Raw genomic sequence first — 23922 nt, 5'->3', positions numbered from 1 at the left:
ACTGTATGTAAACCAAGTAAGGGCTCGGCAACAGAAGGAAAAGAGACATGGTTATATTATTGTAATGCATTATGATGGATGATATTTGTTTTATTTATTTGTTCTAAGCTTGAGTTATGTGTTTAAGAAGTCAGGGTCAGCTACAGGTCACACTCCAAGGACAGAAAGGTTTGACACACTTCAGGGATGAACAGGCAAGCACTGAACTGCAGCTCATATGGAAAGTGAGAAGCTACCACCAGACAGCCTGGCCTCAGAGGGATCAACAAAAAGCTTTTTTCTGCCACTCAGCAACAAAAAAAGGCCCTCAGGAGTTAACTGAAACCAAGCACGGTTCCAAGGATCTTTGTTCCAGTACCCAGGGGGAAAACAGGGACAGTGTGGCTGGACAGAGGCCAGGCAGAAAGGGAGCTGGGGGTACTGATTGACAGTGGACTGAACACGAGACAGCAGTGAGCCCAGGTGGCCAAGAAGGCCAATGGCATCCTGGCCTGTATCAGCAAAAGGAGCAGGGCAATGACTGTCCCCCTGTAGCGGGCACTGGTGGTGTGTCCAGTTCTTCCCTCAATTTAGGAAGGACATTGAGATGCTGGAGCGTGTCCAGAGAAGGGCAAGCAAGCTCATGAAGGACCCGGAGCACAAGTCCTGTGAGGAGCAGCTGAGGGAGCTGGGGTTGTTTAGTCTGGAGAAAAGGAGGCTCAGGGGAGAGCTGACTGCTCTCCACAACTGCCTCTGTTGTTGAAGGGAGGATGCAGCCAGGTGGGGCTCGGTCTCTTCTCCCATGTAACCAGTGACAGGACAAGAGGACACAGGCTTAAGCTGCATCAGGGGACGTTTAGATTGGACATCAGGAAGAAGTTCTTCACAGAAAGAATAATCAGACATTGGAACGGGCTGCCCAGGGAGGTGGCAGAGTCACTGTTCCTGGAGATGTTTAAAAAAGACTGGATATGGCACTTCATGTTGACAAGGTGGTGTTAGGTCATAGGTTGGACTTGATGATCTCAAAGATTTGTTCCAGCCTAGGTGATTCTGTGATTCTATGATCTTGTTTTGCAAGTCTGGCTGGCCTTGGTGTTCTACGTTTCTTTTGATATATTTCAAGTTTAAAATCAAAATTAATTTTGTTTCTTTGAATTTAAAAGCTGTTCAACATTCTTTGGATGGCTAAATCTCAGAGCAGACCTAAGCAAACTTGTATGCAAGTACTTGTATCCTGTACAAGTCAGGTCTCATCATACTCCTTATAAGAAAGAATTACAAGGCAGCAGCAAATAGTTTTTTCATTCTTTTCATATAGTCCCAAGAATATATATCAAAGCATAATTCATGTAGACAAACCCCAAGGGTGGCAGGTCAGAAACATGGAGTGACGTGGAGCCCAGAGATTAATGCAACAAAAATGATACTGCAATCTGGCAGTCATATATTTATGAAAATAAGGAAGTTTGCAGTTTGGGCATTTGTACAAGCCTGCAGAAAGCAACACTCCTTCATAAAATACAGTTAAAAGTTCTGAGGGAGAAATGGGAGAATAAACAAATAAGCATTTCCATTATGCAGATAGCTATAAGCTATAAAGCTCAGGTTCAGTAAGTAATCCAAGTCCTATTCTTAAAAATAAAGCCCAGCTTAGAGAATAATATGAAATGCGGCTGCTAAAAACTTCAAATGACATGATCTTTCACAAACTTACATGCAAAGGACAAAAAGTTCAAAGATCTTATATTGCTTACCTAACATTTGTATCCTCTACTAGTGCTTTGAGCATATCTGAAATGTGTTTCAAGTGCTGAGACCAATATGTAGTTGGGAGTTCTGAGGATGAAGGATGAAAACAAAACTCTTAAAATTATAGCCTCTCCACTAGAATGTAACACTGAAGCATTAAGGTAGCTATAATATTTCTCCAAATTGATTCAGTTATCACAAAGTATTTAAAATTCTGTTTTAATATTTTCCAATTTTCAGCAATACCTACTACTGTGTTTCATACAACACTTAATTGATAAAGCCAATGAAAGGAAGTACAGCTAGGAATATTGAAATGAGGCTGAAGTTCTTTTGCTATCTATCTCAATATTAATATATAACAAGTGCAGTAATACTTGTACTGAGATTTAGTTATTGTTCATAAAATTCATACCAAATTGAACAGTGGTTTCTTGATCTGTATGAATAGGCAACCTAAAAAAAATTTGGTTTGCAATCTAAAATATTAAAATTCAAGCCTCAGAGAGAAACAGAAATACATTCTTCTTGTGAAATACATATGAATTCTTCCATAATGACAATTACTGATATTATAACATAAGAAGACTGCAGTATTTTTATAATCTCTGTAATGTGGCTTCCTACTTAATTATGCATTCTTTGTTATTCACTTCTGATTTAGTTTTCTTTAGTTATATCTGTAGTATTGTTACAAAAGAATCAGATGTTCCTGCACAAAAATACATTAAAAGAATATTATTAAAATCACTAAATCAAATATACCCTATTAAGGAAATGGCAAAAAGTTATCTCTATCCTTTTTAAAGTTGTTTTAAGACGTATACAGACCACGCAGATTCATAATGCTGCAAATCCTTTATGAAAAAACTTACCAGAAGGACGTCTGACTAAGCCTCTAACAAGAGGCTGGTGATGGTATGGGAAGTAGGCCTTCAGTGGAAACTTATGCTGAGACACAAAATCATTATTTTAGGAGGTTTCTGGTCAGTCTTCAAAACAAACCCACAGTGAATAATCTCATCTAAGGCAGTAATTAACAATACAGACTAAAGCAAGAAAACAGAAAATTAACTCTTTAATTAATTTTAGGATTTTGTATAAAAAAGGGGGACACTTAGAAATGCTTGCTTATGAAAAGTAGTTATTTAAAGATTTTAAAAGTATATGCATCGAAGAAGGTTCAGAGCATGAAGAAAATGACATGTTACTAGTCTTAGTCTTTTTTCCCTGTACTCATGTAAGTTTTCACTCTTAATATGCAGAGCTTGAAAGAGACACTAGTTTAATCTCATTTTCCAGTGTAAACAGATTCACTGACGATACTAAACTAAGAACTAATAACATCTACAGACTCTGAGGGCATTGTCTAGATTACTGCCATCTGTTCAAAAATGGAAACCTAAAATTCTCAGGACCTGCTCCAGCAGCAGGTAGGGCAGTCACAGCTAACAGACTCGCCCCGTTTATCTGAGAACGTGCGCCTTGCCTGCCTGTGAACGCTGCTTGCGTAACTGAGACCAGCAGTAGCACACCTTTATCTGTTTGTTCTGCAAACACGCACCACAGGCACATCCAACACGGAGCAAGCACGTGCAAGTGCAACACCAACTCCCTCTGAGACAGTTTCAGCCAGACCCAGATGGTGATTGCTGGCACAAAATCTAGCTGGAGTCCAGTAACTACCAGGGAACAGCAGGGTCTCTGCTGGGTCCAGGCCTATTTAACATTTTCAGTCATTTCAGAATGGGATGAAGGGGCAGCAAGTTCCCTTGGCAAGTGTGGTGATGACACAAAACAGGGAGGAGTGGCTGATACATGAAAGGACAGCCATCCAGAGAGACCTTGACAGGCTGGAGAAATGGGCTTACAGAAGCCAAATAAATGTCAACAAGGAGAAAGTATGAAGTCCTGCACTTGGGGAGGACTAACTCCAGGCACCAGTACATGCTGGCAGCCACCCAGCTGGAGAGCAGTTTTCAGAGAAGGACCTGTGGACCCAGTGGACACCAAGGTGAGTGTGAGTCAGCAGTGTTTGCCCTGCAGCACAGCAGTGAGTGATATCTTGAGCTGCATTAGACAAAGGATTGCCAGCAGGTCCAGCGAGGTGCTTCTTCCCCTCCCCTCTGCACTGTAAGCAGCCATTCCAGCAGCCTGTCCTGAAATACTATGCCCAGTTAATGCCCAGTTAAATAAAGGGCCACAAGGATCATTAAAGGACATGAGAACTTCTTTGAGGAAGGGCTGAGAGAGGCTGGAGAAGGCTCAAGTAGGATCTTACCAACATATAAATACCTAAAAGGAGGGTGCAAAACAACAGAACTAGGGCTTTTGCTGTGGTGCATAGTGACAGGATCAGAGGTAATGGCACAAACTCAAGCACAGGAAGTTCTGTCTGTATACCAGAAAACATTCTGTAATTTATTTTTTCACTTTCTTTTTACTGTGAGATGGCCAAGCACTACCACAGTTTGCCTAGAAGAGTTGTAGAGCCCCATCTCGACATAGTCCTGGACAACTGGTTACAAGTAGCTGTGCTTTGGAGCTGGGGAGTTAGAGAAGATGATGTCCAGAGGTCCCTTCCAATTCTCAAGCAATCTATGGTGTTTCATTTACATATTTGAATCTCTATACCCTTAATCTTAGAACTCTTTCGTCTTCTTTTTTAGGAGTAAGAAGGCATTTAGCTAACAGATCATCTCTTGAAACACAGACTGGGAATATGAACTCTATAAAATGTGATAGAGCTGTAAATCCAATGAAGACTGTATTTAGTAACTATTTTCTATTGGCATATATATGCACGCATCTTATAAACAAACATAAAGACACTTTCTCTCTACTACTATTTTTATTCTGCCAACAACAGTTAAATGAAATTACAGCACATGAATATATTCTTCTTAGACAGCCTATATATCACTGGTAGAGTAAGACTTTAGAATTCTACTCGTCAAGAGGAATTAGGCTAATTAGGAAAAAATAATAATACCTCTAGTAAAGTATGTGTGTAGCCAATTAAGCTGCACCTAAAATTCCTATGAAAAAGCAGCCCCTTGATACAATTAGTGGTAACTGAGACAACCCACAGCACACGCTACATACGAGAACAGTACTGTAAGTGAACACAATTTTCCGTTTACTGTCTAGGCAAAACCAAAAACGTTTGCCATATAAACACAGTGTTTTAGCCAGTTCTTTCCTCACATATGCCATCACAAAATGCAAAACAAGGTGCTATCAGACAGAACAAGTTTGGATGTGGCTGGGTGTAATAACTGCCATGATATATAACAGGAAATAAACATTAAATAATGGTTTACAATATTTACCTAGCTATTTAAAACAGAATTCCCAGGTGAAAATTGATGATAATTCTGAAATGATCAAGGGAAAATAATTCATGAGAAAATCATAATTTCCATCAAACAGAAATATGAACTTTAACTTCATAAATTTACAAGCAACATGACCCAACTATCCTCAGGTCAGCCTTCATGAGCACCACAAATCTAAAGAAAATCTGCTAGCACAAAACATATCCCAACAGTGACCTCAGTATACCCATTCATAAACTTCTTCTTCAGTAACTACAGAAATGGGACTTTATCCTAAGCAAGTTTAAATCCCATGTTCCATTTATACTTTTTTCAGTCTCCAAAAACATGGAAATAAAAAAGACTACCTTAAACCCGGTAAAACTATCTTTTCCCACTATTCAGCTTTTTTTCTGCCAAACCTTGTTTTCTCTAAATGTTCTACAAAGTTATTAGAAAAGACAGCTATTTCTGACAGCTGCCACACTGCAACAGAGAATCACTCTCCTCCTCTCACACAAACCTGTGAACTGCCAGGCACAACATGGTTCTTTTGCAAATTCTATGGATGCATGTTTGCCTAGAGTTTTTTCAATTAACTGTCTATAAATTCTGAAGGTCTCAGTGACCAGGCAGAACCCACTTCATCTTCTGTCATTAATGTTTTTACCACTCTTCTACTAAATGCTAATGGAGCACAATACGTCCTGTCAAGAGCAATCAGATATCACAAAGACAGATACCGATGGTATGACCAAAGTTTGATGTCAAGTCAGATGACTGACTTAAAGTTCAGGAAGCAATAGTACCAGCCTTTTTGCAAGCAAACTGTTAGCTAAAACTACAGTTGATTCATAAACTGTGAGATAAGGGGCTTTTAATTCTATCATTGAAGATAATACCTTAATGAGAACTCCATGACTTAAACAGTATGCAAGTTAAATAAAGGAAACTGAACATTCAAAACCACTTTAGAAAAATGGGCAGTAGTCCATGTTGCAATGCCAGCAGGTGAAGGATCTTCACCTTAAAAAAAGTGTATCGCCTGTGCAGCAGGATTAGCTCTTGGGTGTCTGATGGATGTGGAATCTTTATTTTCATTTTCGCTCACTGATCCCCACCTGGGGCTACACAGTGTGCTGCTGCCATGCAGTCAGGGTGGCACAAGATTATCATGCACTTTAATACTACTGTATTAAGCAAGACAGCTGCCTGAAGCTAGAAGACAGATTCAATCACACTGCTAATTAAAAGTCAGCGTGCCATAAGTTTCAAGAAATCCCAGCATTCTCTTAATTACCATCGCCTTCAAAACGATGCAAAAAATCGAACTGGAAATCCCTTAAGTTTAAAGTGGAAAGTTTTAGATGACAGGGTCTTTCCAAACTTGCATCATATGAATTTGATTTCAAAAAACAAACAAGATGGTCAGGATGTGACCATGTGATTTGGGAATCTGAATTCAAGTTTGCAACCTGTAAGATAACATTTTTCATATCTGTATTTCAAAATTTTAAGGTAAGAAACTGATCTTGCTCTTGTTTAAATCAACACAAAAGTAGTTCCACTTAATTCAGTTCAGTAAGACCTGTATAAAAATCTGTGCATGAGAGACTAAGCTATGAAATTTGAGAATACAGACCAAGGAAAATTACAGAGAGATCACTGCTGAGGATCAGGAACTGAAACCAGTATGTATTCTGTGTCCCAGTATGTATTCTGTCTTTTACCTTCTGAATAGACTAATATGAATATTCAATATCCGACTTATAATTATTTAGGGGACTGGGAATGGGGTTGTTATCTCTGCTTCATTTATTATCAGAGACCCTGCTACTGCAAAATAAAAATGCATCTAGCCTTTTTCCTCCTTTTTATCAAAGACGAATGTTCATGTTCACTCTACAAGCAGAAACTTCAGGGGAATTGAGCCTGTGAAAAGCACTTTAGGCAGACATACTCAAGGGTTAAGTTAGGTAAATTGCTCTTACATATTGGTTTCATGCTATAATTTTATGTGAAGGTGAAGATGTTTGAACTGAACTTTAGCATATCTATGCAGCTACAGAGGGATGCTATTATTTATCTATTATATTCAGTGACTTCTCTTAAGAATTGGGTTTCTTTTTTTTGCAAAATTCTGCGTTTTCTCAGTGGAAAAAACACTAAGAAAGAGATCTTGACTAACCTGTTTGTTTTCATTCTGATAAGCCTGGAGGAAGAGCTGTGTAAACACCTGTATTGTTGTCATAACTTCTGAAGTTCCTTCAGTTTCCACCAGTGCATTCCTACACAATGAAAAGTTAGATATGACAGATCAGATAATTAGTCTGTCCATCACACCTCTGTTTACTGAAATGGAAGAAAAATTTGTGTGCTGTACATTCAAACTGTCTGAGCTCATTACACCACTAACAGAAATACTAACTTTGCAGGCTTTTTAGATTTTATTTTTAATTTAAAAAAACCCCAAACAAACCTCACATACAACTCCTACAAATAAACTACACTTAGTAAGTATATACAATATACATGCAGACACATGGTTTATCCTACCTAAATAAGTATACAATTAAAAAGACTAGCACAACTTTATTAGCCAAATTTGGCATCTGATCAGTTTATTGTGTTCAGAGCAACTGCTCCCATGATTAAGTTAAGCATACTTTATAGTGTTTTGTGGGACTGCATCCCATAGGCCACTCTAGAGGTTTACAAAGATGAATCCTTCAACTCGCCTTCCATAGTGCAAAATAACCTTGTGCAAATGGAGCAAGTGGAGAAAAACATACAGCAGCAATTTTCATTCTCTTATTTGAAAGACATACAGTAGAAAGGAGAAACACTGTTCAAAGTTCCCAGTGAGATACAAGTACTAGAGAATTGTTTCATTCCTTCCAAAGCATATGAAGACCTAATACATTACTGCAACACAGAAATTTAACAAAACTACAGGCAAATATAATCACTGAAAAAGAGTAAATATTACACGAAAACTCAAGACAGCCCAGGTGTATGACTTCTGTATAGCCACGCATAGCAAGAAAGTATTGGGAAATAAAAGCAGTAATTAATATCACTGTGATGAGATAATTTAGCACAATTAATCTCAATATGCATGCAAATACCAAGAAAAGTTATTACAGAAAGAGTCACAATGCTTAGATCCATACTTCTAACAGAACACTAACCCTAAATATTAAAGTTTTGTGCCAGCTATAGAACCTAACACAGGTTTGCAAGCAAGGAAGTACAAATTTATTTATAAGTAGTTCTCTAAAATCTCACACGTAATTACAACTGGTATAGTATCTTAACATATGCACACCACTTGATAATGGTTGGAAGGATGTTAGAGAAATACAACAAACAGAAGGCTGCATAAACCAATTGGTCTGCAAAAACCAGCTAACATATACAGCTTCATGTAAGTATCAAGAGGAGGTGAGACAGAGTATTCTTACAATACATCAAGGTTTTAATACCAACAGTGTAGAGGAACAAGCACACTAAGCAGAAGCAATTCAAACTAAAGACAGGGAGCATAAATGTAGGCTTGGAAACAGGAAAACATTTTTTAAGACAATTTGAAACATTAATAGAAGTGCAAAGTTTTACCAGAAAATACTGTGCTGGACAAAGTCCTGCATCAGCTGAGAAACATCATTTTATCCATTTCTACTTCAAAGGGAAAGAAAATATTTTATATAGCATGACCTTAAATAAACCAAGAAGCTTGGACAAATTTTATCTCCCTGTACCATCACAATAGACAGCCTCCAGCCTAAGACATCAGTACACATCTGCTGAAGTCAGATCAATTTTTAAATGCATCTTGCTTTCGGAAAGTGATGAATCTCAGCTTTTCAGAAAGCGCCATCTGTGTGCAAGTACAGGACCACAGCAACAAAGGACTGCCAGGGCAGTGGCTGACGAGTGGCTCCACTCTCACAGTAAAGTGGTCTACAGTTCTACAGCCAAGACTCTTCTGTTAGTGCCTGCACAAACCTAAACGTGCACACAAGACACACAAATGCCCCCAAACACCTGTACCTGGGAGCCCTGTTTTCCTAAGAAGGGAAACTCTTGATGATCAAAGAGTCAGCCACTAAATACATTACTGTTGTATTGGAATTGTTAATACTGATAACCCTGGCAGTAGATCTACTTAAAATGAGTAAGTTTTAAGTCAAGTGAAAAGAAGACACTGAAAACTGAGTATGAAGGGCTTGAAGCCCCCATGTGGTAACCAGTATAATTCCAGTTTGCTTCAAAATAATTTTAATGCATTCAAAACCAAACTCATTATTAACGGGTGGATCAATAGTTTAAGTCCATTAAGAGCATATCTAACATAAATCCTGAAAAGTATAAACGAAATATAAAAGAGGCTACACTGCTAAATGCAGAATGCTGCCTTTATGCTGGCATGGGCCAAGCCATTTCAGCACTTATAATTTTCAGCTCAAAATTGTATTTCAACCACAAATTTATACTGAAGTACAAAATAAATTACAAATTTTAAAGGTTAAAATACAATGTATTCAACTGTACCAAGGATTATTATCATGTAACTTTCATTTAAAGTTCATAAGAATTTTAACACTTTTCATTATTTGCAGTATACTACACAGAAAGGGACTTTAGAGCATACAGGTAAAGAAAAAGATATCCTGTAATTATAATATGCTACAGATCATAATACTGCTTCTGCTCTTGAAGAAAATCTCAATATTTAAAGCCTTCCCCACAGTTATTTCAAAACTTACTTGAAAATTTCATTTACAATTCTGAAAATAGCAGGATGGTTTGCTGCTTGTGGCTGTTGATAAACAAAGAAAGAAAATTAGGCATTAATAAGAAACAACTCACACAACTGTCACTGCATAATTTACAGCTTAACTCATGGATGCTATTACACTGCCATTATTAAACTGTAACTCTAAGATCAACTCTTACTAAACCCTCAGATTTTCTCAGGATTAGGATTCTTAGGATTCTCCACAGCAAGACCAAGCAGGCTCAACAGCTGTTAAATGCAAACACCTGGGATCCCAATCTGTTTATGACAACAATCACTACAAATACTAAAGGTGGCAGACAGAAAGAACAGGTTCTTGCATGCAGTTGCTGGAGGCTAGACACAGGGCTAGATTTTCAAGAAGCTTTTCTTCCCACTTTGCAGACAATCCTTTCTGGATGTGCTTTGAGACTCTTGCTACATCTCCAAAATTAAATTCCAGAAATTGAAATGATTTTATCACCTCTGGCTTTAATAGTTTTGCATGAATTTTCATCCAAGACAGTATTATCTTCTTTTGTGAACTTCAGAGTTGCTAGTACAAGCTAAATATCTCAGTGCATCAATTTATTTTTTTTTTAAATCTAGTGAAGCCTTTTACCATGCTACCACACAAAAGACTGTTTTGAGAAAGTTGTAATATTAAACATGGACCAGTAAACACACTGCTTTCCAATTCCATATTCTTAGGCTTTTCTAGAACACCTAGGAAAAAACCCACTCATGCATTCCCCAAAGTACCAAGATAAAGTCTAAGTTGAAAACCAAATCCTCATGTAGTGCCTCCAATGTTAGTGCCTTTAAACTTAGTAAGAATATATTTCTCAAACAGCCTAGAGTAAAGCATGTTTAATAAAATTTATTCTATAAACTTTAGGAAGCATAATGTTTATAAAATGGCATTTATTAATACAGCTTAAAGTGCGTAACACACTACTGAAAACTTGTATGCATTTGTTTCAAGCTAAAAAGTACCACGTAGAAAACTAATACAATACTGTAATAATATATAAAAGGTATTTTTTTTAGAAGATAAGTTATAGCAATAACAAATAAAGGAATATATTTTTAATTGTACACAGGGAGAACAAGGGCTTTGCTTAATACGACAACAAACAGCCCTTACCAAAAGCTGTCTAGAAAAGCTCCTCCTCTCCCGCAGCTGCTGCTGCCAAGCCCTGAGCAGGAGGTGGCACTGACCTCGCTGCTGCGCCCCGAGCTGTGCTATGGGACATGCGCCACCCCCCGCTCCAGGGCAGCACCCCAAACCCAGCAGGCAGGCAGGCAGAGACCCCAGCATGGCACCAAGAGCACCCACGGGCCTCTCCTCATCTTGGGGGATTTTCCGGTTCGGGGTTTGGGGTTTTTTTGTTTGTTTTGTTTGGGGGTTGTTTGTTTCTTTGTTTGTTTGTTTATGTCTTTGTTTGTGGAAAGACTGGACTAGATCTCCAGAGCTGGCTTCCCAACCATTCTGAGGTTCTGGAAAGTGAGAGTGTGTTTTCAGTCCTGTGGGCTAACTGGTTGATTCAGTAATTCCTCCCCTTTCAGATTCTCTACCCACCTTTGCAGGCACACTTCTATGATGACAAAGTGACACACTTTTACTTGAGGCTGAATACAAACAAGAAAGGGTCCAGCAGCACATGGGCTCACAGACCAGGATCAAACCCTAGTTCTTTTGAACAAGTCTAAAATAAAAATGCTGTACACAACAATGAAAAAACTCCTCACTTCTTCCTGGTAGCCAGCAGCAATCTAACAGTACTCACTACAGAAAATCATAGTTAATAGCCTCAAGGATTTATCTAAACTACTCAAATTAATATGAATTTCATCACTGGTAGTCAAAAGTGAAAAAAACCCCAAGAAACAAACCCAAGCCCAAACCCCTCTAATACCTAATTTCACAAGATTTTGATCAATGGACAGTATGGAATGATTTGCAAGCATTCAGCGCAAGAATGCTGTGATAGTGCAAAAGTCTGCCCTGGAATTTGAAGATGCCCATTGTGAAGGAGGACAAGAGCAGGTAGCAGAATTCTGCTACTGCCAGCAGCAGTTCTGGAATTTGGGAGGGATTATCATTTTCAGGAGGGATTTTAATAAAATTTTCTTCTTGTTGACATTATCTCCTTATATTTTCAAAATAAAAAAACATTTGACATTTCAATAATCTTGTCTGGAACTATTCAATGCCCTTCACAGAAACCAAACCATATGTATTGTTCAATCACTTCTAAAACATTCGCAATGCAGACAGCACAATACACACTAAACAAAATGATTCGAACACAGAGAACTGGAGCTGCAAGTGTGGTATTATGATAGAAAAAATAAACTTGTAATATAACATTTTCCAGACACAAGTCTTAAAGAACTATACTACTTATGTGTCTGTATTATTAGAAAGCACAATTTGAAACAACTTATTTATAACACAAAGCCAGACGAGAATAAAAAAAAAAATAAGAAAAATACATCTGTATCTACAGTAAGCAAGTGAGTGGGAAAAAAAGAGACAGAATAATCTCCACTTTATTCACATCACAGGATGCTCTCTAACAACCACAATTAAGAATAAACATGGGGAAGGTCATAAAACATGCCCAAGGTCATACAGATTTGAGGTGGTAACTCTTGATTTCCAGACTCACATGCAATTAATTGGCCATAACACTTCTAGAAGTTAAGCACATGTAATTTAAGGAAACTACTATGGTGCTGTATTTCAAATGTCATCTGTGTCTTCCAATTGTACATTTTTATTTCTGAATTTTATATTTACCAGTTTAAAATAGGAAATGTTCCCTTTTTTCTTATACGAAACACCAAATGTGTATTCTGAAGAATACATTTATTTTTAAAGCACAAATATATTTTTACAGAAGTTTTTAAAAGTGCCTGAATCTATCAGCATCAGGAGTAATTTTCTCTATCCTTCCTCTTCCTCATTAATGCCTCTTACATTGGCTCTGTACACTGGGGAGGGTTCTGGCTGTGCATAGCCCAGGGGCAGTGGGGATAAGGCTGAGTGCCTGTGGGTGACAGTCAGAGGGATGGCCAGCAAGGCAGAGATCCTGCTGGGAGTCTGTCACAGACCACCCAGCCAGGAAGTGAAATCTTCTGTCAGTGGATGTTTCATGACGACTACCCCTTGTTCTTGTGGGAGACTTTAACTTGCCAAAAGCCTGCTGGAAACTCAACACAGTGAGAGGAGACAGTATGGATCCTGGAGAGTGTGGAAGGTCACTTCCAGACACAGCTGGTAGGGGAGCCTACCAGGGCATGCCCTGCCAGACCTGCTGCTCCCAAACAGAGAAGGGAAGTGGGAGATGTGGTGGTCAGAGGCCATCCTGGGCACACTGACCATGGAATGACAGAGTGTCTCTATTCTTGGTGAAGTAAGGAAGGGGATCAACAGAACCTCTGCCTTGGACATCCATAGGGCAGACTTTGGCCCATTCAGGACATTGGTTCAGTGAATCTCTCAGGAAACTGCCCTTAAAAACAAAGGAGTTCAAGAAGGTTGGATGTGCTTTAACGAGGAAATTTTGAAGGTGCAGGAGCAGGCCATGTCCACATGCCAATAGAGGAGCAGGCAGAGAAGACAACTGCCTTGGCTGAGCGTGGAGCTTTCATGGGAACTCAGGGAAAAAAAAGAGAGCTTATGACCTTTGGAAAAAGGGGCAGGGGACTTGGGATGTCATTAGGTCATAGAGAGAAACCCAGAAAGGCAAAACATCAACTATAACTCCATCTGACCCCTGCTATGAAAGATTATAGAAAGTATTCTTATAAATACATTAACTACAAAAGGGGGGCAGAGAAAAATCTCCATCCTTTACTGGGCATGGAAGGGAACAGAGTTTACTTGACATGGTGGTTCCGGTCAAAGGTTGGTTTCAATGATCTTGGAGGTCTTTTCCAACCCTAATGATTCTATGCTGACAAGGTGGAAAACAAAATGCAGCAAGAACAGATGGTTTATAAAGAAGAAGCTGACAAATTTTAAGCCCTCTCAACCTATCGCACTTTTCTTGCAACATACCTTTGAAACAAATAAAACTACTTTGGAAAGCTATCTCAGAACCAAACAGAAACTATAAATGATACCAATTCAATCACTTCTCTTTTTACATACACAGGTTTTAAAAATCTGTGTATATACATATCTATCCATTCCTGGTAAAGCATAAAATACTAGTGTGTGTATTTACTGCATGTTTTGTTGTTAATGCACACATACAAACCCTAAAGTTACTTCAGAAAGGAAGACATCCACTCACCAGCTTAATTCCAAGCTAAGAGACCATCTGTGATGGTCACTTCACTTGTTTTTATTACTTCTAACTACAGAATTTCCAGTATTAATTTCAGTTTAGCCACAAACTCACAAACATAATATCATGCCATATAAACATAACTTAGTGGACCATCACACAACAATTACTCTTGGAATTAAAATAAATGATTAGTACATATCAAGTTTCGTTCATAAAAGAAGTACAGTGCTTTACAACTATCTGGGTACCTTAGATGTCTGTGAGGTTTATGTACCACATGATTACTGTATCAAGATATTTGATTTAGATAAATTACTCTGATAATGCAATTATGAAAGAGCTTATTGAAATTTTGTTCTTATACTGTACTATAATCAAATCACTAACATATTTTTATTTGTCCTCTAAAGGTTTTCTTCCAAGTAGTAAAGTAGAAATCTAGCTTTGTCTCGTGATTCCACTATTAACATATCCATAATGCAAACAGAGCTTACATCCTAAAACATCATAATCCAACTGCCAAAAAATGCACATCTACATTCCTAAATAAATATTTAAATACCCTTTAGGCAAGCTAAATTAATATACTGTTGGATTCAAAGTGCTGACTAATTTAATGTCACACAAGTATCTTTACAGTACCATGTACATGCTGTACAAAATGTCATTATGCATCCAGAACACAATTTCCAGCTGACATTATTTTCCTTATATGCCGCCTCTCTGACATTTCTCATCCTGTTGTTTATCCCTGTCATGTTCTCTTCCATTTATGCACCCTCCCTCTTACCAATGCCTATCAGTCATCAATACACAGCTTCCCACTGCTCTCCTCTTTATGGCTCCATTCATTCCATTCTTTGTCCACAGGATGTCCTCTCTAAACCAGCTTTCAAAGCTGCTTCACTGGTCTTGCCAGTCTGTGAATATCTTATTTCAAAAGCACAAAGTCTTTGGAGCAGAGGCAAGTAAAGACAACCTAAGTGTGCTAGCACAGTACTGTTCCACTCTTTTCAGAGATCAGGATGTGGAGAAAACTGAGGTATGAACATTTATAATAAGTAACAAAAAACAACACTTGAAACAAGTATTTGACTTCTTTTTATATATTCATAACTTAGCTTTATATATCTTTTTCTTTCATCAGCTGGTACAAGGTGTAGTACCACAATATATTCACAATATATCTGATATAGAAAAATTAGGCGTTGACCTGTATACAGCCTTGTTTGCTGCAATACCTAAATCCCCAGATGCCACATGAAGAACTGCTGACACCAAGCTATTTGTGATTTGCAAGTATCATAACGGATCCCTAAAATAAGAGATTTGCAGGTTCAATTAAAAAGGAAGAATATTTAAAGGTAGCATTCTTTTCCTGACTAAAATACTTTGTAAGCAGTTTCATAGGCTGAAAATAAAACACCATATGCCATTTGTTAGTTCTGTCATTTTATGTAACATATAATTTGAGTGCACAGCATACATGCTATTTCACACTAAAATTAACAATTAAATTTACATTTAGTGCTGTGAACTAGCTCATTATTTTGGAATAAGTACTGTGCCTGGTTTTCTCTTAGGGAAGATTTTTTTGTGCTCTGCATAAATCAGCATTTGAAAATAAATTTTAATTACAGTTTAGCAAATGTTTTGCATTAAGAATTTTGTTCAGGTTTGCAAACAAAACCAAGTAACTAAGCAGTCCATAATAAAATAATCTACAATGGATTCCAATTGTTCAGACTGTTGAACTCCAGAGATTGAAGTAAAAACAGATTCAAATCCTTCCTGGCCAGAGTTTATAATTTTTTAAGACAGAGGAAGGCTCGCAGCACTCTCACCACTGGGATCCTCATTTCTTCACCCATTCTTCATCACTGGATGAAATATTTTTTTCTCTTCTACCAATTCAGTGTAAAAACTAAAAAATTTGTGATGTTTGAAGGACTAAAGATTTGTCCTGCACTAACAAGTCACATGTGGCATAATGGCCATTTATGCTGAAATATGTCTCTGTGCTGACATATTTGAAAACTGTCACTCCTGAAGCATGAAAGAGCAGTATCAAACATACTACATGTTGCACATACCAGCAGTGAGTCTTTTATGACACGAGCCACTTCTTCCAGTGAATTCAGCTGAATGGAAAACAGCTGGTCTAAAAGATGTAAGGTAGCTTTTTCAAGGCTTGGTAAGTGACGAAGCCAAAGGCTGAAGATAGCTGATTCAGAAAGGGAGATCTTCTTCCTGGTTTAGAGAGGAAAATACTGTTTTATCTGAGTAACTAGAAGGAAGACCAAAACAAGTACTTTTTTTTTTTTAAAACATACTAGGGGAAAAGGAGGCGCAAAGATCAACCTGAAGCAAGAAGAGAGATCTTGTTTACAGTAGCCTGTTCAACAGCAAATCATAATAGTAAAGAATGACAGGAAATCACCATCACCTACAAATGCAACTTTACCACATGTGTTTAAAACCTAGAAACTTGGTCATGATGGATGAAGTCTGAAGTTCCCCTCCTCTCTCGAGAAAGGTCCTGTCCCTGGACCTTGTGCTCTCTCAAACCTGGACTAGTTCCTGCAGACAACTACTGACAGACGAGCAGGAAGGTCCTGAATAATACTTCTGCTATTCTGTATTTGGTTATATTCTGTATAACCAAAGAATTAACTAACTTTGCAGAGAAATAAGGAAAAACCCCCAAACCAGCAACAACAAAAAGAAAAAAAAGAGAACCAAAAAAACCCAAAAAAAACCAACAACAAAAAAAAAGCACAAAAACAAAACCAAAAAAACCAACAAAAATTTAGAGGTAGCTAAGTATTCAGCCTAGCAGCACCAACCAGAGGTATTTAACAAACAAATGGTTAAGAAGACAAGTTATCTCTCCATCTAAAGATTTCAGCTATTGGTGTCACATCAAATGACAAAAGAAAAGACACAGTGTGGACCAGCATGAATCAAAATATACTGAACTAACCACCCAAGAAGAGATATCACAGCACAAACATCCTGGAATATTTTTGTAGCTATTGTGATTGTTGCAAATTAAAAGGTTCAAACCAAAACAACACATAAGTAACAATAAATATTTGCCTTGGTCTTAAATCAAGTTAAGATTAAAAAACCTATAATTAGGCTGGAGTGTACATGCAAACTAAAACTGATAAAAGTGAAAATACCAGCAGAAAGAATACTAAAACCATTTTAGGATCTATTTTCCATGAATTTATTTTGCCATACATTCGTTTAATTATCAGCTCTCAGAACTCTGAATTTCAATAAGAAGCCTGATTTTTTTCCACTCAATACTATGTAGTGATCTTAAAGTGTACTTGTGGAGACAAGAAATACATTGAAGCATCCAGAATTTCAAAACTGTAAAGCAATGCTCAATTTCAGGATGCTGTTTTATTAAATACTACTATTAAAGCACATAGGCACATCAGAGTAAACTAAGAATGACAAGAGATTAGCTGATTTTGCCACCACCAAGTTTCTTGTTGTTTTTGTGGTAGCATGGTAGATACTATAGATATTAAGGCAGGAAAAGAAAGCTAGTAAGAGTACATAGAGATGTTGCAACTCTAAGATATAAAAACCATGTAGGAAGTTAACTGTAGTGATTATACTCCCACAGCTGAACTTGCAGATAGATGGTCTCACCAGGGCAATTTTGAGTTCTTTGGAGCCCTGCAGGTGCCCTATTTTCTAGGGAACAATTCACCCATGTTCAGAACACAACAGAGTTAGGGAAAACAGAAGTCAGTTATCAGAGCAGGTAAAAAAAATAAAATACAAGCACATTCACATTAAGACCACATGAGTTCAGTGACAGTCCAGGAATATATCATGCAAAGCACGTATGAGCCTGTATCTGCTCTCAGGGAAACCATACATTTTTGCTGAGGACCCTGAAAGAGTTACTTAGTCAAAAGCCACGTGAAATCAGACATTTTTGTTCACTGTGATAAGTAAGTAGCTCAACAGTTAAGAAAAGAGACATTTATTTTAGTCAGAAGAACCTCTTATGGCAATCCAAAGATTGGCCTTACTCATGACATGAAGTGTCAGAAGTCTCTTGTGATGGACTGCCCACCAGCTCACTGGTATGAGAACAAACCATCAGTACAGAACCTGTGAGCTTGCTCTCAAAGTCTTTCAAGCTTGTGGAATATGAACTATCAGAAGCCACAAAACATGGACAAGTGGAAGAGTGAAAGATAGCCCTGTCTTTTTGGGCACACCTTTCACTACCCACCTCCACGTTCACATTCCTTTTTCATGCCTTCTCCTCGGCTTTTAGTAACATGCATGCATTAGTTTTTGCACTTTCCCATTATCTATTTTTGCCTGGAGCCCTCAATGGATCACCACAAAAATCTTCATTAGACCATCTCAGAAACTATGATGACTACAGAGGAAACAATTACAACTTATTAAAAAAGGAGAGAAATGGATAATTGACATAGAGTGCTCACAAGGCACATTTTCTAGTACAAAAAAAAAATTGTTTATAATACTGCACCTCAGCTACAACTTAAATAAAGCAATTCTGAAGTAAAAGTATGCTGTGCTTTCCCTGATAACTTCCCTTTCCTGGCACAGCCAACCTTGCTGATGTTAAGCTTCACTCAGCTGGTTTTCATCCATAGAATGATTTTATCAGAACAGGGTCAGCAAAACAAGCAAAGCTGTATTTCACAAATTGCTCCTCTCTCAGATTCATTAAAACTCACCTGCTAAGAACTGGGAAAATTTAAAATATGGAAAACCAATTTCACAATAAAAAACCTCCAAGGAACCTCAAAAGAATTATGAAAACATCAAACATAAGGATCTACCTTACACACAGAAAAATGAAAATGGCTCCCCAAATGTCAAGTTACGAATGGTAATACACTTATATGACACATTAATGAATTTCTAGGAAAAATTACCACAATTTCCACAAAATTCCTAAAATCTATTGACGGTTTTAACCTCCTTTTTAGGGAACAGGTGAGACAAAGTCCAAGTCAACATTTAAAGCTGTTATGCCAGTTTGTGCATCAGCAATGTAAAATTCTGCTCTGGCCCACAATCTCAGCTCTGCTATTCAACTGCAAGAGAAATACTTTACTAGAAAGGTGTTCAGTGCATTCAGCATACAAACCTAGAAAAAAGACATTGAATTCAACACATAGTCTTTATGAAAAATTAAAACAATAATACAAACCCAGCCACTTACTTTAAAACAGCCTCATTCACAGCCTCTAGAAATTCTGAACTGAGAATTTCTTTTGATGAACCTCCGTGGTAAAGAAGGAGAGTTTCCAGCAGTGGAGTTAGATCAGGCAAAGTAATGAGAGGCACACAGAAAATGGACACAGCATTCACATGACTAGCTGAAACGCTGAAGGAAAAAATAAACACAGTTCATATTTCAGAAAAGTCATAAATTCTAAACTGTTAAGCTAAAAAAAGGACATTAATTAATTGCAGATGATTAAATGTAAGACATGCATACCTAACTGCTGAAAAATTATTTACAGGAATGACTGTTGACATAACATTCCATATAGTGTGCAGAATGTTTAGAAGTCCGATAAAATTTTGATATTTAAGTGCTCAAAGCAAACCATGTGAGGGATAGCAACACAATTCTGAATTGAACCCAGTTATTTTGGCTCCAGCAACAATAACTACTAGGCTAGACACCTCTCTGTCTTTCCCAGGGCTAGTGAAGGAAGACTAGAGATTCATAGCTCCATGTAAGTTTCCTGGAGCCCCAAAAGAGACAACCTAGCTGCTTTTCAGGCCTACTGCTTTTTTAACCTCTCTTTCCTCTTAACAGAAAAAAATAATGAATCCTGCTGTCTTCAAGTGCTGGAATTTTTTTGTCTTACAGACCTACAGCTGAAGGAACATGTAGTACCTTTGGATCTTAATATACAAACCACTTGCTGGATCTTCTCACTAAAACTACATAGCTGGAAATTACTGAAGACAGTGGAATATGGACCATAATGAAAATGCAGAAACTTTGGAACTTTAAGAAAATTAAACTGGCAGAGACTAGATTTGCAAAAAGAAATCACGAGTTTACCGAGAATATATATTGTTTCTAGCACATGAAACCGCAGCATTGACAGGAAGACACTTAAAAAGACCAAGACCTATGAAACACTGAATTCCAGCAAATTAAAATATTGTCCTATACTGTCTGTAAAAGGCTTCCCAGAGTTCCTGCAACTTTCTCCTGATTCACTAAAAGAAGTTCATTCTCTGCAAGAAACTGAAAGTATTTTCTTTGAGGAGTCACAAAAACTATTCCTGAAGATCTGAGATGGGAATTAACAGGCTGCTCAGCAGTACAGACACGAGGTAATCATTAATCATTACCATTTAAATAGAGAGATAAATAAAACATGACACATTTTCAAAGACACAAGTTTCTGAGTAATTACCTGATTAAATATGTGTTTAAGGTTTCTTATACTGAAATACTTCAAAAAACACTTTTGTTACAAGTGATTTTGCAGGAATGGTAATTATTGGGATGATCTTATCATGCAGTAGTATTTTCCAGGATACACAGAACTGAAACTCTAAATCGGTTCCCTTTGTAAAATTATGTTTCTAATTTCTTATCCAGGTTAGCAGAATTTAGCAGATGAATTTACTCTTACTTAACTTCAGAAGAAAAACCCCATGAAGGCAATTTTCTTCTACATAATCTTCAAAATATGTTCTTGGAGACTAGTGCACAATGCACTCCACTATGTACAATGAATTTGCACAGATATTATCATCTGAATTTTTAAAACATCACTAAATGGCAAAAGGAAAAAATGTACACTTCTAAAAGCAAAATACTTTTGTCTCTGAAATTTGAATAAACACCCATATCATAATTTCTACATTCAAAAATCAAACAAAGTTCAAAGTTTTCCCTTTCTCCCAGCAGAAATCAGGTATTTCTCTTCCCAACAGTCTCAACCAGCTTTTAAGCTAAATCTGTTTCACCCTACTTTTAAAATGTGGGCATTTATTTCCTACATGGAAAGAAATTTTGTGATACTCCTCATTAATTGTGTCCCTGATTTTAATATTAAAATCATTCCTAAACAAATTCATTTAATCTTCCTTACCAAATATCTAGGTGCAAAAAGGAAGGGGAGAAGAATAGCCAAGTTTTGGCTAATGATACAAGAAAAAGATTTCAATTAGCTTCTTCTTTCCTATAATTTTACAAGCTGTGTAAAATAGGTCATAAAACTCTTTTATTCATAGCATCCCTTTTGGCTCTGAAGGGCAGCAGAATGTGTACAGGCATTTTCTTTCCTTCCATTTATTAACTATGAATTATTTCAATTTTATTAATATTTTAATGCTTTTATTTAATTATTAGTTATTTTACTATTAAATAATAAAAAATAACACTATTAGTGTAATTATTTCATCACTAATTATTTAATTTTGGATAAGTAGTTCTTACATATATTTACTACTCTATTATTAATAATTGAATCAAATAAATTGAATACATTTAAAATGAAAGACACAATTTGAATTTATAGTTTACATTAAAAAATATCCTCATTTTTTTTGTTTTTTAGCTGCAATTCACTTAATTAACATGCAATCAAAAGAATCTACTGACATTCAAATGACATAATTTTTGCAGTACTGACAAAAGACTGTGCTCTGCATTTCAAGGTCAGTAGAAAGGTACAAATCAGACAGAAAAAAGGCATGATCATGTGAAAAATAGTGACAATAGCACCATTAGACAAATGATCTTTGAAGGTCCCTTCCAACCGTTCCATGACTCCTAGGTTAAGTACAAACTATTATGTGAAGCCAAACTTACCAAGTTTGTCCACATATGTATCCAAAACTTTTCAGCTGAAGCCTAAGTTGCCCAAGACTGTAAAATGATCCCCACTGAACTGTAATGACCCAAACCAAAACATATCAAAATTATGTTTAGATAACACCTACCTCTCCTGAATGTTCAGTCCATTGAACTGGTTTTCTCTGAGTTCTGTTACTAATGAAACGACCATCTGTTAAATAAAATAAAAATAAATGAAATAAAATACATTCCATTTACTGCCAATAATAAGCAGACATTAGTTGAATGGTTCTCTGTGTGACTGACGTACTGTAAAGGTTAATAACTTGCTGTGTTCATCTATTTTGATTTTTTAAAATTTTTTAACTATTGATGTCAAATTAAAGCTCTCCAAATCACTGTACAAACTGTACTGCAAAATGTTATTTTAACACATTATATATTTTATACATTTTAAAATAAAAAAGATATTAATTTTAGCTCTGCTTCCCCAAGAGTTAAGGTATAACTCTCAGAAGAGCATTACTAGAAATTTTTACTTGCTTTGTCTAATTCAAGTCAATATATTATGAAATATTATTCCCACTGTTTTCTTATATCTTAACTATAAAAGTGACTTTAGCTAACATTTAGGGTTCATCTCCCATTTTAACTGCAGCAGATATAATAAAAAAACAATTCAGAAATTACATTCTAATACATAAAATAATAAATATAATTTTAACTTCACGGGGAAAAAAAGAAACAGGATTTTCTTTTGTCATAGCACAACAGAAGTGGGAATTTTGTTTTTGTGAACATCTATTACAGTGTAATCTAATAAAAAATTCTCATTTGTCGAGAGATCTCTCACTTCATTTTTTCCCTTAAAAGGTTATAAAAGTAACTGAGGTAAGAAAAGATAAACAAGCTTCAGTTCATGTTCCTTATCACAATGACAGCTCCATGTATGTGCTTATAAACTGGTGATTTATTATTAACAAGATCACAATTACACAAAATACTTACATTTTTAACCAAGTGGTAATAATAATCTGCTGACGTGTAGCCCAGAGCTGATATGAAGGTACTGGTTTCCGCTTCATTACCTTCCCACTTACAAGAACAAAGGAGATGGCACAGCAAACTCTGAGAAATCAACAGAATGGCAATTAAGCACCAGGCTACCACAAGCTCTGTAAAGGGACAGGACAGCTATTGAACTCAGTCTGGGGTAAGGCCTTTTGGGCAGATGTGGCCATTTTACACCACTGATACAGAAGGGAAGACAAAGAAAATGCTCCGGCTGCCACAATCAAATGTGGGTAAACACACACCACATGATTTCAGCAGCTGTTCAATAGCAACACAGCAGTGGAGACCATTCCCTTCAAAAACACAGACCTTTGCTAGGTTTCGGTTCTCTGGGAGCCATTTCAATCATCTGTAGTCTTGATCAGTACCATGGATCAAGAGAAAGTGTGAAACTAACATCTACTTTTCCACATCACTTTTTCAAGATGCTCTGTAATTCAGGTCTGGTCTCATTCTTGTAACTTGCTTAATTTCCTCATTATTTTGGGAAGGTGATGATAAAAATCTTATCTTGACATTTACTTCTCTACCAATTTCACCACGAAATGCTTTACATCTCATTAAAACCTTTTAATGCATCGTATAATCTACGCAATCCTTTGATGATAGATTCTAAGTCAGATTAATAGATTTGGTACACTGGTTCTGCAGGCGTGTATAGGGGACCCTGAGCATAGTACCTATGCCCTCCCAGCTCTTCAGCACTATACTACAGCTCTGCTGTCATTTGGACAGATCTTACACCCCAGCACCTTCCCTAGCAAACTCATGAAAACCAAAACTGCAAAATAATGAGCGGGTTTTTTGCACCCTGCTGTCCCAAGTGAGCTGAGATAGTTCTGTGTTGATTATCAAGCTATCTGCTCTGCATTT

General features: G+C 37.0%; 1 protein-coding gene across 2 annotated transcripts in view; it reads right to left on the bottom strand.

Moving 5' to 3' along the window:
• FANCC (FA complementation group C) overlaps window positions 1–23922 on the bottom strand; it is a 71239-nt gene that overhangs the window by 5722 nt on the left and 41595 nt on the right. For both annotated transcript variants that reach the window (XM_014252227.2, XM_088054289.1), the window contains exons 5-12: window positions 22984–23103; window positions 22122–22186; window positions 19366–19530; window positions 16226–16382; window positions 9818–9870; window positions 7237–7336; window positions 2607–2682; window positions 1737–1818 (exon numbers count right to left, since the gene is read on the bottom strand). In XM_014252227.2, coding sequence (XP_014107702.1) covers window positions 1737–1818; window positions 2607–2682; window positions 7237–7336; window positions 9818–9870; window positions 16226–16382; window positions 19366–19530; window positions 22122–22186; window positions 22984–23103 — 818 coding nt within the window. The remainder of the gene's footprint in view (window positions 1–1736; window positions 1819–2606; window positions 2683–7236; window positions 7337–9817; window positions 9871–16225; window positions 16383–19365; window positions 19531–22121; window positions 22187–22983; window positions 23104–23922) is intronic.

This window comes from Pseudopodoces humilis, chromosome 4, assembly GCF_049639895.1.
Source record: "Pseudopodoces humilis isolate 2021_Gansu_Grassland_sample_001 chromosome 4, ASM4963989v1, whole genome shotgun sequence".
Taxonomy (NCBI): Eukaryota; Metazoa; Chordata; class Aves; order Passeriformes; family Paridae; genus Pseudopodoces; species Pseudopodoces humilis.
This window is presented reverse-complemented; position numbering and strand designations above follow the sequence as displayed.